The sequence below is a fragment of the Ambystoma mexicanum genome, chromosome 12 (assembly GCF_040938575.1).
Source record: "Ambystoma mexicanum isolate Mex_15411 chromosome 12, UKY_AmexF1_1, whole genome shotgun sequence".
Classification (NCBI taxonomy): Eukaryota; Metazoa; Chordata; class Amphibia; order Caudata; family Ambystomatidae; genus Ambystoma; species Ambystoma mexicanum.
Window position 1 is genome coordinate 165,370,221 of NC_090936.1, and position 19,099 is coordinate 165,389,319.

At 49.9% G+C, this 19,099-nt stretch overlaps 1 protein-coding gene across 2 annotated transcripts in view; it reads right to left on the bottom strand.

The window, feature by feature from the left end:
• Positions 1-19,099, bottom strand: part of PTPRR (protein tyrosine phosphatase receptor type R) — a 1,074,582-nt gene that overhangs the window by 490,027 nt on the left and 565,456 nt on the right. For both annotated transcript variants that reach the window (XM_069628248.1, XM_069628247.1), the window contains exon 5: positions 10,876-10,986. In XM_069628248.1, coding sequence (XP_069484349.1) covers positions 10,876-10,986 — 111 coding nt within the window. The remainder of the gene's footprint in view (positions 1-10,875; positions 10,987-19,099) is intronic.

Below are 19,099 nucleotides of genomic sequence, written 5' to 3' on the forward strand. Positions count from 1 at the left end.
ATTGGAGACTCATGCTAATACTGCCTTGTCAACTGAGTGAAGGAAAGGCGTTGCTTATGCGCCTGGATCCTAACTTAGCAGACATGGCTGCATCTGAAGCGGGACCTCGGGCACAGGGGTTGGTGTTTGTGGACAGATATGTCAAGGAGTTGTCCTCTTTTGCCCCCACATTTACAGCCTTAGATAAGGCTCAAACCAATATTAAGAAGGCCATGTCGCCTGGTATTTTTCACAGGGCTGGAAGAGGCAGAGCCAGCTCCTCTAGTTGTCCTTTTCAGGGCTCCAAGCATCCCGCACAGTTTACCACCAGAGGCATGCGAGGCAGGTCTTTTACGGCCAGAGGCTCTGCAGATGTGTTTTTTCTCCAGCGAGGAACACAGTGGAGAGGTTGCTTTGCCAGAGCGGCAGGTCGAGCCAGATCTGCAGCAGGTGATCAGTTGATGTTTAAGTGTTTTTTTCCAAGCAGAGCCTTGGGGGAAGGCTGGCTCGTTTTCTTCACAATTGGTCTGTTCGAACTACAGACGCATGGGTTCTGCAGACTGTGTCCCGGTTCCGAATAGAGTTTTATTCCCCTCCCTGTCAGGAGGTACTTCCTTGTCCACTAGTTTTCAGTCAAGACAAACAGGACCTGGTGGACAAGGAAGTGCAGGGTCTGATTTACAAGGGGACTGTGGGTCCCGCATCATATATTCACTTTCCCTTCCTCAGCTCGATTTTCCTGGTGCTGAAACCGGATGGGGGTACTACCCAGTCATAAACCTCAAAGTTCCTCAATATGTTTGCATTGTATTGCTATTTTAAGATGTAGGGGAATCATCTTCTGAGGGATTCCCTCCTTACGGGGGAATGGATGTGAAAAATCGATCTCAAGGACGCCTATCTGGTCATTCCAATTTATCGTCCCCATCAGGAGTACCTTCAGTTTCAGTGGCAGGGTTGCCGTTGGCAATTCGCCTCCCTCCCATTCGGTCTCGCCTGGGCTGCAAGATGCTTCACAAAGCTTTTGCACCCAGTAATAGCTTTCTTGCAGGCAAGGCAGTGAGAATAATAATTTACGACATGCTCTTTTGCTAGCTCAGCAATGGGAGTTGCGGCAGGCTTGGTTGCGGTTGGCGATTTCTCTCCTGCAGGAATTGGGGGTTTGTGATCAAACTAGATAAATCTGTAACCATGCCTTCACGATGCATCCGATTTCTGGGCTTCATTATCGATTCTCAGCTGTGCCAGCTCCTGCTGCCTGGAAGAGAATGCAGGGTATTCCCAGTCAGAGCAAATCTGTGTCAAGGAGGTGTTTTTTCTCCCTCCGGGTTCTGGCAAGGGTCACCGGAATGTTGTCACCCTCTATTCAAGCCATTTCTCCGGGTCCACTGCATGAACACACTCTCCAAACATTAAAGATCAGTCATCTAAAAAAGGAGGTGCCATACTTGCAGGTGGTGAGGCTTTCTCCGGGAGCCTCAGAGATTCGGTGGTGGCTCCAACACATGGAAGCCTGCAGCAGGAGACCTATCTTTGGTTTACTCCCAATATGGTGCTGGAGTCAGACACCAGTCTGTCAGCCTGGGGGGGCAAGACAGCAAGAGGTCTCCATGGTTTCCATATCGCCCCAATGTAGTTTCTGGAGACGTTGGTGGATGCCTTCCTGTTTTGTGCCATCACCTTCATGCTGAAGCGTGCCAGCGGTCCAGTGTTTTCCAAGATGGCTGCTGCCATATTTCAGCACAGCACCAATGCTGCTCGGGCCGTTGCAACCCTCGCAGTTAGTTTGCCGGATCAGGCGCTGTTGGTGCTTCCTTCATAGGTTTGCCTCAACCCCCCTGATTTCTCTACCCTTCACTAGATCTCCTTTGGCTCATCCCTCTCTCTCCTGTCTGAGGGTTTTGCTGCTCAGATTCTGTCTGCTCCTTCTTACCCGTCTTCTTCTGAATCCATTCCTTCCCTTCCTACGGTGCTGGGGTTGTTAATACTGTAGTCTACATTATGTGGCCACAAACATAGCAGCAAGTAAGGACTCGCAGGGCTTTTCGTGCCTGAAAGGTTTTTTCCACATACAGGCTGCCTCGAAGGGATCCACACCACCGAGGATGTTACCCAACCGGGCGCCATGGCCTCCAAGGGAGGTAGACCTATCTCTTCACTAAGAGGAAGATGATTAAGGAGACAAAGAAGAAGAAGGGAAGAGAGCTATCTCGCAAGGACTCACTGGAATCATCAGGTGAGGGTGTAGCTCTCCAACTCGAGAGTGCAGAGAGTGATTGTGATTCTGCCGAGACTGGGAAACGTGAACCTTCCCATCCTGATAGATTGCAATGCCCAATGACTGGCATGGTAAGTGTTGAACAGTATCAGGAGCTAATTTGGCCCTACAAGGACTAACTGTGGAAGTCCAAAATCTAAAAGCAGAGAATGCAGCTCTGCGAAAACAGGTCACAGTTAGAGAAGATATAAGGACGGACTTACCTCCACTGAATTTCCCTTTTGGAAAATATGATGGTACTCCTTGCAGACTGAAGGAGTTTCTAGATGCCTGCCTTATTTATTATACATTCGGCCCTAGGACCTATGAGTCGGATCATGCTAAGATTGGGTTCTTGATATCGAATCTGGTCGGGAATGCCCTAGCATGTGCAACACCTTTGGTTATCTCTTCTGATCCAGCTCTTCAAGATTTTTCTATTTTTTTCTGCTTATTCAGAGAACGGTTCGAAAGACCCGAAGTACTTTTTTCCTCATATGAAAACCTGTTGGACATCTGAAAAGGAGTTACCAAGGTACAGACTTCAGTTACCACATTTCAACACATGGCCTCAGAAGCAGGATGGCCGGAGTCTGCCCAACAGACGATATTCCACAGAGGCCTTAACGAAGATATAAAGGTTGAGTTGGCTAGGATAGCAAGACCGGTCTCATTTCAAGATTGTGTATCTCTCTCACTCCAGATTGAACACTGCATGGCTGAAAGAAGGTCAGAACGCAGAAAAAATACAGGGTTTTCATCAACTCCCCCAGTTCTGGCAGAAAGAGTTGCCCCTAAGGAACCCATGCAGATTGGGCCACCAGAGGACCACTGTCGGCAGCTGAACGAAAGAGAAGAAGAGATCAGGGCCTCTGTGTGTATTGCGGGGCTAACACACTTGTTGCACACCTGTCCAGATGTTCCACCTCAGAGACAGGGAAACGAACAACCCCAGTCCTGGATGGGACTTTGGATCGGGGGATCTGAAATAATACCCACAAGGTGGCCTCTCAGAATGAAAACAGATTGATGGTGTTCCGAGTGGTGTTGGATATTCCTAAAAGTGTTAATTGAGGTACAAGCTCTGTTGTATTGTGGGGCAGCGGGTAACTTTATGGATGCCTCTTGGGCTAAGGAAAGGCTCATTCCCATAGAGAAAAAGAACAAGCCCGTACCCGTTAAGGGGGTGGATGGCACTCTGCTGGTTTCAGGCCCCATCACCAAAGGTACTCACCCATCTGCATGAGTATGTTCAAACACAAGGAGATTCATTTTCAAGTGATTCTGGGCATACCCTGGTTATGCCAACACAACCCTACCATAGACTAGACTCTAAACGCGACACAGTTTCAATCGCAATTCTGTTCCTCGAAGTGCGGTTTCCTTGAACACACCACCTCTGAAACCGCTGCAGCAATCACCCTTCCAAGAACTGTGGTGTTGGGGATACCGAAGCTTTACTAAGGATTCCAAGACGTTTTTGAAGACAGAGACCCCAGAGAATTCCCTTCTCACAGAGGAGAGGACTGTGCCATAGAACTGAGACCAGATGTTACCGTTCCTTTTGGGAGGATGTTCCCTCTTTCTCTCTCTGAAAAGGAGGCTCTCAGAGAACATTTAAAGCTTAACCTCCAAAATGGCCTGATAAGAGCCTAAATCTATGGTCAGTGCTTCCTTATTCTTTATCCCGAAAAAGGACAAAGATGAATTAAGACCTTGTATAGATCATCGTGGCTTAAATAGTATCAACATCAGAGACAGTTATTCCATGCCCCTCATAAAGCAAGACTTTGAAACCGTCCAGGGGGCAAAGTTCTTTATTAAACTGGATCTAAGAGGCGCATACCAACTGCTGCAAATAAGACAAGGAGATGAATGAAAGACTGCCTTCAGAACACCTCTAGGTCACTATGAACACCAGGTTATGCCTTTTGGCCTAGTAAATGCACCAGCAGTCTTCCAGCATTGTATGGATAAGATCTCTGGAGGATAGCTCAGGGGCAACATGCTCGCCTTGGAAGCAAGACAATACAGTGCAACATAGGTTCGATCCCCTGGTCCGCACTTAGAAACCTCTGGGTATTAAGCGCGTTATAAATAACCTATCGTATCTTTGCAGACCTCCTCCTTCGGACAGTTATCATATTTCTAGACGACATCCTGATCTTTTCCTCGTCCAAGGACCTGCACGTCAAGCGTGTTAACGAAGTCCTAAGATGCCTACAAATACACCAAATGTTAGCGAAACTCGAGATGTGCCTGTTTGATGTCACCTCAGTCTCTTATTTGGGAGTTATCCTTTGTGAAGAAGGAGTATGTATGGATCCTTGCAAGATCAAGGCACTCTTACAATGACCTGAACCTCGGTCAGTCAAGGATGTCCAATGGTTCCTAGGGCTGACTAATTTCTACAGAAAGTTCATCCGGAACTTCTCGGATATTGTGTTACCCATCACAGCTCTTTTGAAGAAGGATGTTCCTTTTTTTGGAACACTGAGGTGGGAGGCGCCTTTCAAAGTCTCATGGAATCCTCCTCCAGCCGGATCAGACGGCACTTCTTTCTGGAGACCAATGCCTCAGGCGGCGCTATTGGAGCTCTACTACTACAATTGGGTGCAGACCAGGAAGAACACCCGATGGCTTATTATTCACGCACTCTCACACCAAGTGAAAGAAATTACTTGGTTTTGGAAAAAGAACTCCTGGCCATTCGTCAGGCTTGCATAGAAGGGCAGCAACTCCTCAAGGTGCTTCACATCCTTTCATGGTGCGAACCGATCATCACAATCTCTGCGTCCTTCAACAAATGGAATGTCAGAATTCCTGTCATGCCAGGTGGGCACATTATTTCACACAGTTTGATTTCATCATCACATACATTCCCGGCAAGAATAACATTGTTGCGGATAGCCTCTCCCGTAGCCTTGGGGAAGATACAGGAAGATACCAAGGGAAGGAAAGACTCTTCTCTGGAATTAAATTCATCTTGGAAATCAATACCTTTCTACATGACGTTCGGGAGTCTTCTATAGAATGGATGGCTCCTCTGTAAAATAGCTCTCAATCAGCTATTGAAGAACATGACACACTTCTCTTCCATGAAAACAAACTGTATGCCCCCAACAACGATCTCCAAACCCTGGTCATGTCCTGGTGTCATGACGACAATTCTGCAGGTGATAAAGGGATTACTCCAATGTTAGGCTTTACAGCTCGTTCTTTCTAGTGGCCTACAATCAAGAAGGATGTGTGAGAATACGTGACTTCATGTCCACGTGGTGCCCAAAGCAAATACTCAACCACAAACCTATTAGGTCTTTTGTAACAAGACACTACAACCCAAGGATCGTGGCAACATGTGTTTATGGATTTTATTGCTGAATTACCACCATCCAATGGATTCACAACCATAATGGTTACTGTGGACTCAATCAGTAATATGGCTCATGTTCCTCCTTTACGGGGTATTCCCATGGCCCACAAATGGCCAATGTTTTTCTTCAAGACATTTTCAGACTGCATGGTGTTTCTAATACCATCGTCTCTGATAGAGGATCACAGTACACATCATCTTTCTGGTCCACTTTGTGTAATCGACTTGGAATGCATTGAGCGTTAACATCAGGATATCAGCTGCAAAGTAATGGTCAAACAGAAAGACTCAATCACACTCTGGAACAAAACCTCAGATGCTTCATCAACACATAACAATACAATTGGGCCGAACTGTTGCCCATAGCGGAAATTCACATATAACAAAAACCAAACATACTGCCATCGGTATGACTCCCTTCTTTTGGACGTATGGAGATCATCCCAAACATCTTCCAATAACAGCCTATTCACTGTTCAAAGTCCCATCAGTGGGTGCCCTTCTAGAAAGCCTGACACAAGCTAATCAGGAAGTTATCCAAACCACGGAAAGAAGCAAGGAGAGATATAAGACCTACACAGATCAGAATAGAAGAGGCGCGAAGACCTACCTCCCTGATAGATACTGCCAAAAAAGAACAAGAACCACTGGGCTCTTCAGCACTGAACCAGAGGAATGTGAAGTCTCACACATCATCGACTCCTGTTACAGATGAGGTGTCCTTCAGTACTCAGTCGACTGAAAAGGATATTCCGATGCTGAAAGGACATGGGAACCAATGCGGAACATACATGCCCCATGGTTACTTAGACGATTTCATCTCCGCCACACTAGTAAACCTGGAAGAGCGAGGTTGAGAAGGGGTTATACTGTCACATCGCACAGATGGAGTTTCTGGAGATGTTGGCTGTTTGGTTCCATCATGTTCATGCTGAAGTGTACCAGCAGTCTAGTGTTTACCAAGATGGCTGCCGCACCATTTCAACACAGAATCAATGCTGCTCTGGGAGTTGTAGCCCTTGCAGTTAGTTTGCCGGGTCAGACGCTGTTGGTGCTTCCTTCGTAGGTTCACCTGCCCCCCTGTTTTCTCTACCCTTCGCTTGCCCTCCTTCGCCTCATGCCGCTCTCTCCTGTCTGAGGGTTTCGCAGCTCGGATTCTGCCTGCTCCTTCTTACCTGTCTTCTTTTGGATCCATTACTCTCCTTCTTACGGTGCTGGGATTGTTGTTACTGGAGTCCACATTCTGCGGCTGGGAACAGAGCAGCAAATAGGACTCACTGGGTTTTTTGTGCTGTAAATGTTTTTTCCCCACACGTGCTGTCTCCCTGGGATCCACGCCACTGAGGTTGTTCCCCAACCAGGCGCTGTGACCTCCAAGAAGATAGACCCTACCTCTTCACCCAGAGGAAGACGATTAAGGAGACAAAGAAGAAGGAGGGAAGAGCGCGATCTTGCAAGGATTTACCTGAACCATCAGGTGAGGAAGTAGCTCTCTAACTCGAGAGTGCATCTAGTGATTGTGATTCTGGCCGCACTGAGAAACGTGACCCTTCCCGTCCTGATTATGGGTGGAAAGTGATCTGTTCAGGAGAAGTCTCTTCATATACATTTTCTGGAACTTCTGGAGGGCTCATTTGTGGTGAAGAGTTTGGCCAGGGGCAAAGTGAATAGTTGTATACTCCTAGGAATGGACCTCTCAATAAGTTACATCAACAAGCTGGGGGGAACGCAGTCCAAAGCCCTGGTGGATTTGTCTCAAATGGGGCATAATACTGCAGGCAGAGTATCTTCCGGGTCTAGACAACACAGTTGCGGATTGGAAGTCCAGGTTTCTCTGGGATGGAAGCGATTGGAAACTAAACATGGAGATGTTTCATCTCCTCTCCAGGGTTTGGAGTCCATTCCTCACCAGTCTGTTTGCCTCTCGCCTCAACTGCCAAGTGCCTCGGTTCTTCAGTTGGCGTCTGAATCCGAATGTGCTGGCGGTAGATGCTTTTATCCAGGACTGGAGGCATCTCAAGGGTCAGTGTTTCCCCCATTCTCTGTCATTCCTCGAGTTCTCCTTCAGGTGCGCAGAAAGCTGGTGTTAGTGGTTCTTCTTACCCCATTCAGCTGGCCCAGGTGTGGTTTCTGGCCCCGTTGGAGCTGGCGCTGGATTTTCCTCGACTGCCTCCCACGTTTCCCCTTCTTCTCACAGATCCGGGGGGGAGGTGCATACGAGCTAATTTTACAGGGGTAACTCCCCCTCATTGGTTGGAAGATTTCTGCGATTCCTGGGTGTTCCCAGGTCTTTCGGGAGATACTTATCAAGTTCTCAGAGACACTAAGATTTCCTACTCTTCTGCGTGTGCGTACTGGGTGGGCTGGTGTCTGGACAGGCGTGTTGGACTACCCAGGTTTAGGGTTCAGGGGTGAGGCATAAAACATTGCATGACAACGGGGCCTCATTAGAAGAAAAACACACCTTAGCATCAGACCTATCTAATCTATCAATGTAATAAAAGGCCGGATGTATGTTGGTCCTATATGTTTGTCCGATGCAGTAGCTTCACCTGTTATCACCACTAGAGGGAGCTGTTGCCTTAGGATACATAGAGACAGTGCCAATCCGCATAGCTTCACCTGTTGTCACCGCTAGAGGGCGCTGTTGGCTTAGGATACATAGAGACAGTGCCAATCCGCATAGCTTCACCTGTTGTCACCGGTAGAGGGAGCTGTTGGCTTAGGATATATAGGGACAATTTGCATAGCTTCGCCTGTTGTCACCGCTAGAGCGAGCTGTTTGTTTAGGATACATAGAGACAGTGCCAATCCGCATAGCTTCACCTGTTGTCACCGCTAGAGCGAGCTGTTGGTTTAGGATACATAGAGACAGTGCCAATCCGCATAGCTTTGCCTGTTATCACCACTAGAGGGAGCTGAGGGCTTAGGATATAAAGTGGTCATATGGTGTTAATGCAAAACTGCCCTATGGCCCGTGCACAAGGGACTGTACAGTAGTATATAATAATACAGTAATTACCTACCTGAATGGTGCATAGTAACACACTACAAACCAAATAAAGCTGTGTCAAAACAAGGAGTATATAAACTGGCCAGAAAAGCACCCCACAAAGTTGTGTGGGTCATCAGCCAATAGTATGTTCACCTGCAACATTTTGTGGGTCACTTTCGGGGCAACCCTCACACGGACAGTGTTTCCCATGGACTCTGCACCCTCTCCCCTCCACTCCCCCCGCAGTACCCCAGAAAAATGTGCACCTTTTATACAACGTGTTTCTATTTACAGCACAAACGCGCAAGCAAAAGAAAATGAGTGTAACTTGCCAGCATGCCATGCATGCCCCTGCCAGGCCGCTTTTGGGCAGTGGGGCACGCTGAAGGCCATGTGAGGGATACCGTAGCCTGACCGCCCCCCACGCCCCAGGGCCCTGATTGTTTGCTCCTAATTGAAGTGACATTTATTGATGCACATCTCTTATGCAAAGAGGCGCTGCACTGCCATGATGCCCACCTCTGAAGGCGGGCCACAGTTAGGGGGTGCTGCACTGCCATGATGCCCACCTGTGAAGGCGGGCCACAGCAAGGAGGTGCTGCACTGCCATGATGCCCAGCTCTGAAGGTGCGCCACAGTAAGGAGGCACTGCGCTGCCATGATGCCCACCTCTGAAGGCGGGCCACAGTTAGGGGGTGCTGCACTGCCATGATGCCCACCTGTGAAGGCACACCACAGCACGGAGGTCGCGGTGCTACCATGATGTCCACCTCTGAAGGCATGCCACAGCAAGGAGGTGTTTCACTGCCATGATGCCCACGTCTGAATGTGCGCCACAGTTAGGAGGCACTGTGCTGACATGATGCCCACCTCTGAAGGAGCGCCACAGCTAGAAGGCGTTGCGCTGTCATGATGCTCACGTATGAAGGTGCGACACAGCAAGAAGGTGCTGCCCTGCCATGATGCCCTCCTCTGAAGGCACGCCACAGCTGGGAGGTGTTGCGCTGCCATGATGCCCACCTCTGGAGGCGTGCCACAGCTAGGAGGCGCTGCCATGATGTCCACCTCTAAAGGCGTGGCACAGCAAGGAGGTGCTGCGCTGCCATGAGGCCTACCTCTGAAGGTGCGCCACAGTAAGGAGGCACTGCGCTGCCATGATGCCCACCTGTGAAGGCACGCCACAGCACGGAGGTCGCGGTGCTACCATGATGTCCACCTCTGAAGGCATGCCACAGCTGGGAGGTGCTGCGCTGCCATGATGCCCACCTCTGGAGGCGTGCCACAGCTAGGAGGTGCTGCACTGCCATGATGCCCACCTCTGGAGGCATGCCACAGCTAGGAGGTGCTGCGCTGCCATGATGCCCACCTCTGGAGGCGCGCCACAAGAAGGAGGCGCTGCACTGCCATGAGGCCTGCCTCTGGAGGCGTGCCACAACAAGGAGGTGCTGCGCTGCCATGATGCCCACCTCTGGAGGCATGCCACAGCAAGGAGGTGCTGCACTGCCATGATGCCCACCTCTGGAGGCATGCCACAGCTAGGAGGTGCTGCGCTGCCATGATGCCCACTGACCTCTACTTACCACAGGCCATTTCATACTTGCAATGAGCAGAACACCTTGCTGGACACGATTAACAGTGCCAAGTGGGAGCTGGGCCTCTAGCATGCACCCACACTCGTTCGTTCGTTCGTTCGCTCACTCACTCATGCGCTCACACTCGTACACGCTCACATTTACTTTTTAAATATTCTTTTTGAAGCATGATCTAACCATGAAATCAGGGAGTCCCTGCAAAGCAGTATAAACCTACACACCATCATTACAAGATTACAAAATGTCAGCCTCACACACAGCAAGAAAGAACGTGTCAATTAAATAAAGAGGGTAAACGGGAGATGAATCATGTTAACGTTCACACGATGACAAAAGCACACAAAAGAAGCATTGTTCTTTACCGGCTTTCTCTCACTCAGTAATTCACTTCCTCCCTCCCTCACACTCTAACTGGCACAGTCGTTTAGTTCCACTGGCACAGTTCTCCATAGACGTATCACGCTTTTCACGGCAGATCGCTCATGTGTGGCATGAGCGTGTCTACCCGTACAGAGTGGGTCGGGCTGGGCTGCTGAAAGGGCAACGCTCGGACTGGCACGGGTCTCTGAGACCAGCTGTACTCCCCCTTGAATGCTGCCCCTTTCAGCCACGCGGCCCCCATCCCCTGCAAACCGCCGGAAGCCAAAAGCCAAGATCGCAAGGAGGCCCCATCACTTACCATTAAGCAGGTGAGCAGAATGACGAAGATGCTGAGAAATATGACCAGGGTGTAGAATCCCTCCTTGCTCCAGAGTTTATCTGCTTCGTGATGCCCCTGTAGAACAGTTTTCTTTAAAGAAGAGAGAAAAAAAGAACGACATTACAGATCAAGTGATCCAATGAAATGGCAGTCTGCGCAGCACGCTTGAGGACAGAGCGCTTTATTGCATAATAAAGGACGCCCACGTACAGTACACAGCTGTCCGTGGGGCCGCTGAAATCCATGTGCCCGCCGCCCTTGCACCGAGAGGCACTGGCGGCGACTATTGAGCGGCGCCTGGGCGACCTGCCCACTCGCATTATGGGCCCAGGCCAACCTGGGTAAACAAGGCGCGCGCGCTTTCGGGCCCAGCAGGTGCGCGGGTCACACTCATCCGGGCGCCGAGGAAATCGCGCCTTCTGCTCCTTTCAATGGCCCCGGCGGCTCCGCCTCCGACACCCACACAGCGGCTGCCACGGGGAGCCTTGCTCTCGCCGCTCTGCCAGGGTGGGGGGAACAGCTCGCTGCAAACCGGCACCCCCCAGCCCAGGCAGCATGGCCGCTTTATTGGCTGGACCAGTTTTACAAACGCAGCGACAGATACACTCTAGCCATGCAACTTTCTTATTTCATATGCATAGCAATAATATGAAGGGGAAGATAGCTCAGTGGGTGAAGTGCTCACTGCTCTTATGTGCTGGTTGCAGGTTTGAATCCTGTGTGGGACAACTCATGTTTTCGAGGTAGTAAAGTGAGTTCCAATTTCGCTTGGGTGATAATAATTGTATACAAAAATGTTCTGTGTAAGGTGCTGCGTACATGACAAGTTGTTATTCGTAAAGCACCAAACTACTATAGCTTAGACGCCCCGTACATGCCTGGGGCTCCTACTACCCAGGTCAACAGCATCAATCTTTGTGATACCTGCTGTCTGCACTTACCCTTGCACTTGCCACCTGCTGGCCGCACTTCTTGTTATTATTTTGATCCCATGTACTGCACTGTCCCATCCCCCACGCACTTTTCCCCTTCCCCCATCCCAGTGATCTGAATGACAGCTGGCCTAGTAGGATCGTTGTCTCTGTCTTCCCTCTGTCCCCCTCCCTTGCCTCGTCGCGCCTTGAAACACTTGTCTGTAGGCGCGTTACAAATGCCATATATCATATCATGTACCTGAAGGATGAGAAGGCTAAGTGCACTCAGAGCTATTCACAGCACTGACTTACCGTGTTCCCAGCAGAGGCGCAGCCACGATTGTCCAACAAGTGGGGTCTCTAACTAATGTAGTTGAGCCCACCGCAGTGACATTAAATGCCCACAGAGTGCTGCTGAGTGGGCATTTATAGATTATGGGTTGGCCTGGCCCACTTAGGCACTACCCTGTCTACGCCTCTGGTTCCCAGATCTCTGCACACGCTGCAGTAACTGACTGGTCATCTCTTGTATGACTGTCCACATTTCATAACACGCGCAGCCTCCCTCTAGCCACTTCACAAGTTCACCGCACGGGAATCAAAGAGGCAGGGAGAAAGAGCCGCTGGCTCCGGATCACACACCTTTTGTTGAAAGGGGGAGCCGAGATAATATGCAGGTCATGGGAAGCACCACCTTTCTGGATCGGCGCCCTCTGCCTAGTTTTTGCCAGAATCTCTCCCATATGTCATCAAATGAGCTGATAATCCAGAGGAGGCTGGCCCCAGTACACCACCTAGCTTTCCATGAGCTGATAATCCAGAGGAGGCTGGCCCCAGTACACCACCTAGCTTTCCATGAGCTGATAATCCAGGGGAGGCTGGCCCCAGTACACCACCTAGCTTTCCATGAGCTGATAATCCAGGGGAGGCTGGCCCCAGTACACCACCTAGCTTTCCATGAGCTGATAATTCAGGGGAGGCTGGCCCCAGTACACCACCTAGCTTTCCATGAGCTGATAATCCAGAGGAGGCTGGCCCCAGTACACCACCTAGCTTTCCATGAGCTGATAATCCAGAGGAGGCTGGCCCCAGTACACCACCTAGCTTTCCATGAGCTGATAATCCAGAGGAGGCTGGCCCCAGTACACCACCTAGCTTTCCATGAGCTGATAATACACCACCTAGCTTTCCATGAGCTGATAATCCGGAGGAGGCTGGCCCCAGTACACCACCTAACTTTCCATGAGCTGATAATCCGGAGGAGGCTGGCCCCAGTACACCACCTAGCTTTCCATGAGCTGATAATCCGGAGGAGGCTGGCCCCAGTACACCACCTAGCTTTCCATGAGCTGATAATCCGGAGGAGGCTGGCCCCAGTACACCACCTAGCTTTCCATGAGCTGATAATCCGGAGGAGGCTGGCCCCAGTACACCACCTAGCTTTCCATGAGCTGATAATCCAGAGGAGGCTGGCCCCAGTACACCACCTAGCTTTCCATGAGCTGATAATCCAGAGGAGGCTGGCCCCAGTACACCACCTAGCTTTCCATGAGCTGATAATCCAGAGGAGGCTGGCCCCAGTACACCACCTAGCTTTCCATGAGCTGATAATTCAGGGGAGGCTGGCCCCAGTACACCACCTAGCTTTCCATGAGCTGATAATCCGGAGGAGGCTGGCCCCAGTACACCACCTAGCTTTCCATGAGCTGATAATCCGGAGGAGGCTGGCCCCAGTACACCACCTAGCTTTCCATGAGCTGATAATCCGGAGGAGGCTGGCCCCAGTACACCACCTAGCTTTCCATGAGCTGATAATCCAGAGGAGGCTGGCCCCAGTACACCACCTAGCTTTCCATGAGCTGATAATCCAGAGGAGGCTGGCCCCAGTACACCACCTAGCTTTCCATGAGCTGATAATCCAGAGGAGGCTGGCCCCAGTACACCACCTAGCTTTCCATGAGCTGATAATCCAGAGGAGGCTGGCCCCAGTACACCACCTAGCTTTCCATGAGCTGATAATCCGGAGGAGGCTGGCCCCAGTACACCACCTAGCTTTCCATGAGCTGATAATCCGGAGGAGGCTGGCCCCAGTACACCACCTAGCTTTCCATGAGCTGATAATCCAGAGGAGGCTGGCCCCAGTACACCACCTAGCTTTCCATGAGCTGATAATCCAGAGGAGGCTGGCCCCAGTACACCACCTAGCTTTCCATGAGCTGATAATCCAGAGGAGGCTGGCCCCAGTACACCACCTAGCTTTCCATGAGCTGATAATCCGGAGGAGGCTGGCCCCAGTACACCACCTAGCTTTCCATGAGCTGATAATCCGGAGGAGGCTGGCCCCAGTACACCACCTAGCTTTCCATGAGCTGATAATCCGGAGGAGGCTGGCCCCAGTACACCACCTAGCTTTCCATGAGCTGATAATCCAGAGGAGGCTGGCCCCAGTACACCACCTAGCTTTCCATGAGCTGATAATCCAGAGGAGGCTGGCCCCAGTACACCACCTAGCTTTCCATGAGCTGATAATCCAGAGGAGGCTGGCCCCAGTACACCACCTAGCTTTCCATGAGCTGATAATTCAGGGGAGGCTGGCCCCAGTACACCACCTAGCTTTCCATGAGCTGATAATCCGGAGGAGGCTGGCCCCAGTACACCACCTAGCTTTCCATGAGCTGATAATCCGGAGGAGGCTGGCCCCAGTACACCACCTAGCTTTCCATGAGCTGATAATCCGGAGGAGGCTGGCCCCAGTACACCACCTAGCTTTCCATGAGCTGATAATCCAGAGGAGGCTGGCCCCAGTACACCACCTAGCTTTCCATGAGCTGATAATCCAGAGGAGGCTGGCCCCAGTACACCACCTAGCTTTCCATGAGCTGATAATCCAGAGGAGGCTGGCCCCAGTACACCACCTAGCTTTCCATGAGCTGATAATCCAGAGGAGGCTGGCTCCAGTACACCACCTAGCTTTCCATGAGCTGATAATCCGGAGGAGGCTGGCCCCAGTACACCACCTAGCTTTCCATGAGCTGATAATCCGGAGGAGGCTGGCCCCAGTACACCACCTAGCTTTCCATGAGCTGATAATCCGGAGGAGGCTGGCCCCAGTACACCACCTAGCTTTCCATGAGCTGATAATCCGGAGGAGGCTGGCCCCAGTACACCACCTAGCTTTCCATGAGCTGATAATCCAGGGGAGGCTGGCCCCAGTACACCACCTAGCTTTCCATGAGCTGATCATCCGGAGGAGGCTGGCCCCGGTACACCACCTAGCTTTCCCTGAGCTGATAATCCGGAGGAGGCTGGCCCCGGTACACCACCTAGCTTTCCATGAGCTGATAATCCAGAGGAGGCTGGCCCCGGTACACCACCTAGCTTTCCATGAGCTGATAATCCGGAGGAGGCTGGCCCCAGTACACCACCTAACTTTCCATGAGCTGATAATCCAGAGGAGGCTGGCCCCAGTACACCACCTAGCTTTCACTGGGAAACATCTGCCTTAAATCCGTGACATGTTTAGGGGTAACAGTTAACCACTCCCCACCTCTAGACATTTCAAAGGGTTTGGATATCGTTTCCCTTCTGACCAGGGGAATTATGGCTATGTGATTTTAACGGATTGGTATGATTTGACCGTAGCATAATTGTTCGCGGCAGATTTGACCTTAGTCAATTTGCTGCGAACCCAATTTTGCTAGGGGCAAAATCATACCAATCGATCCCCTCTCCCTCGATCCCTCCCCCCAATACACCCCCACCTGCCTCCTCCACTTACCTTTCACCGTCCGCTTTACATCTGACCCTGCAGCGTCAGTTCTGTCCCTGCAACGTGGGTCGGAACTGACACTGCAGGGTCCCTTACTCTTACTTTTTTTTTAAAGTCCCCTGCTTCCAATGTCCGGGAAGTGGGGGACACCCCTGCAACCCCCGTTCCCATTATAGCGAGCAAGGGGAGTGGGGGTCACCCCTGCAACCCTGTTGCCCTTGTTTGCTATAATGGAACCGTATGGCCCATTTGACTGACATTTTGGTTGTACGATCATTTCGTACAGCAAATGGGCCATATGTTGAAAAGAATTCGGTCAAATTGGCCAATACCATTTTAACTAATAGATAATAACGAATAACATTTTGTTCTAAACATTTTTAACGAAAAAAATACTGAATTTCAATTTTTTATTTGAGGGGCACCCCCTATCCCCCTGTCTCCCTTAATTAACAATCCCACATTAAGCCCCTCCTCACCCGTTTTTTTTCCCTTCCCTAGGCCCGCCCCATATATAGTTATATACACATTTGGTATTCTTTTTGTCGAAAATGTTTAGATCAAAATGTCATTCGTTATAATCTATTCGGTAAAATCATTGCATGCCGAAGCAGGACGGTCATCTTGGTGCCTTCCTTTTGCACAGGTTGACGTTAGCACCCACAGCGGCCATAGGCGCAGCTCCATCATTAATCAGTAGAATAGATAGGATCCAGACAAGGACACCGACCAGCCAAGCCCACTTTCAGGTACCATGTCGGTGGACAGTGGCTTCCCTCCTACGACAGACACAGGAGACCGCTACACTAAACTCCTGATGCCATTTATAACCTCATGACACAGGAGACCGCTACACTAAACTCCTGATGCCATTTATAACCTCATGACACAGGAGACCGCTACACTAAACTCCTGATGCCATTTATAACCTCATGACACAGGAGACCGCTACACTAAACTCCTGATGCCATTTATAACCTCATGACACAGGAGACCGCTACACTAAACTCCTGATGCCATTTATAACCTCATGACACAGGAGACCGCTACACTAAACTCCTGATGCCATTTATAACCTCATGACACAGGAGACCACTACACTAAACTCCTGATGCCATTTATAACCTCATCCAGACGGCTTTCTTTTCTTCTACAATTACTTTAGAACCTCCCATAGCTTTGTTTTCTTCACCAAAGCAAACATAGTTACTAGATCACTACACATATGCACATTGCTCCCTTTTTCATTATAAGGTGGGGTGCAAGTCACGGATCTGTAGTCCTCACACCAGTCCTAAGACCACCCCCACCCCCATCCCAGGACCTGCTGCTCTGCCCAAGCCGGGAGCCTAATATAGTGTAGCCTCTCCAGTATTGTATTCATTGATACAAGGAGTGATATTTGGTGACAACCTGCCATATCACCTCAATCTTCCTTTTAACAAAGTGTGTTTCTGCTTCACAACACATTATCCAGCCTCTGCAGTGTTGGACCCTATAAGAACACATTGGGTTTAAAGATCTCTACCCCTGGGGTTTCCTTTCACTGTTTCATCTCACTGGCCCCCGCGCTCCCTTGCTCACTGTGATGTGTAGTATTTGGCTTTTAACCACGACCTCAGTAAGTTGAAACACTTGCCTAACTCCTTGTCTCCATGAAATATCCCAAATTCACAGTAGGATCGAGAAGATTTCGCTCAGGGAGTCTGACTTCATACGCCGTCAGCCGCCATTGCCGGTAAGGCATTCCTTAGCGTCTTCATACCCCTGCAGCCGCCATTGCCGATAAGGTATTCCTTAGAGTCTTCATATTCCTACAGCCACCATTGCCGGTAAGGCATTCCTTAGAGTCTTCATACTCCTGCAGCCGCCATTGCCGGTAAGGCATTCGTTAGCGTCTTCATACTCCTGCAGCCGCCATTGCCGGTAAGGCATTCGTTAGCGTCTTCATACTCCTGCAGCCGCCATTGCCGGTAAGGCATTCCTTAGAGTCTTCATACTCCTGCAGCCGCCATTGCCGGTAAGGCATTCGTTAGCGTCTTCATACTCCTGCAGCCGCCATTGCCGGTAAGGCATTCCTTCGAGTCTTCATACTCCTGCAGCCGCAAATTGCCGGTAAGGCATTCCTTAGAGTCTTCATACTCCTGCAGCCGCCATTGCCGGTAAGGCATTCGTTAGCGTCTTCATACTCCTGCAGCCGCCATTGCCGGTAAGGCATTCCTTAGAGTCTTCATACTCCTGCAGCCGCCATTGCTGGTAAGGCATTCGTTAGCGTCTTCATACTCCTGCAGCCGCCATTGCCGGTAAGGCATTCCTTAGAGTCTTCATACTCCTGCAGCCGCAAATTGCCGGTAAGGCATTCCTTAGAGTCTTCATACTCCTGCAGCCGCCATTGCCGGTAAGGCATTCGTTAGCGTCTTCATACTCCTGCAGCCTCCATTGCCGGTAAGGCATTCCTTAGAGTCTTCATACTCCTGCAGCCGCCATTGCCGGTAAGGAATTCCTTAGAGTCTTCATACTCCTCCAGCCGCCATTGCCGGTAAGGCATTCATTAGAGTATTCATACTCCTGCAGCCTCCATTGCCGGTAAGGCATTCCTTAGAGTCTTTTGATTTAGCCCCCACCTGCATCTCCCCCCAAGGGCTTGAAATGATTTCCTTTTCTTGCCCATCTATCTTTGGAAATGCATTTCCTCCATGTTCAATCAACCCGCCTTAAGACCTCTTCCAGCTCCAATCTTTGGTGCTTGGAAGCTCCCTTCTATAGCACTGTATGGACTCAACAAATAATCAAAACAAAAAAGAATATTCCCAACACATGGGCCCGGCAGCCTTTAACTAACCATCCCCAACTTCTCCCAGTTATCAACTGTCTTCGGAGCATGTTTAAAGGGGGTGTTCAAAATATGTTTTTATAAAGTATGTCATCTCAAAATATGTTTCAAGCAATATACGTGCACTATCTGTTTGTTTATCCCACAGACCAAACCGATTTTAGTTCCAATAAGACTTCTAATAAAACAACAGGCATTATATCTTATTTAAAAAAAATCCCCCCATTTTATAGCTATGCAGTTATCGGCAACTAACTAATATTACTCGCGGGAAATTCTTCCAAACACAGGTGATCATGAGGTAAAATAACCAACAATGGATCATGGCTAACATACTCAATTCTCTAATCTACTCCCAGGTCCTTGCCGAATTTTCGACAGATATGTTACCAAATCAGTTATCGGAGCATGGTTATCAGTCCCACAAGTGGCATTCAGGGGTAGCTGAGGGCATCGTCTGGGACCGAAATGACATCTGCTTTGCATGTGTATAGGTAAGAATGGTGGATCAAACCCCTACTTAACCCCAAATGGCTGCAAAACCAGGAGTGATCCCAATCATAAAGGTGATACAGGTACAGTCTGACGCATATACCTTCTTCAGCTCGAGTGGTAGCGTGGGCCGAGAGCAAGCTATAAACTTCCCGAGAGATGTGAACTAGCAAGGAAGCTTCAACACAACAATAG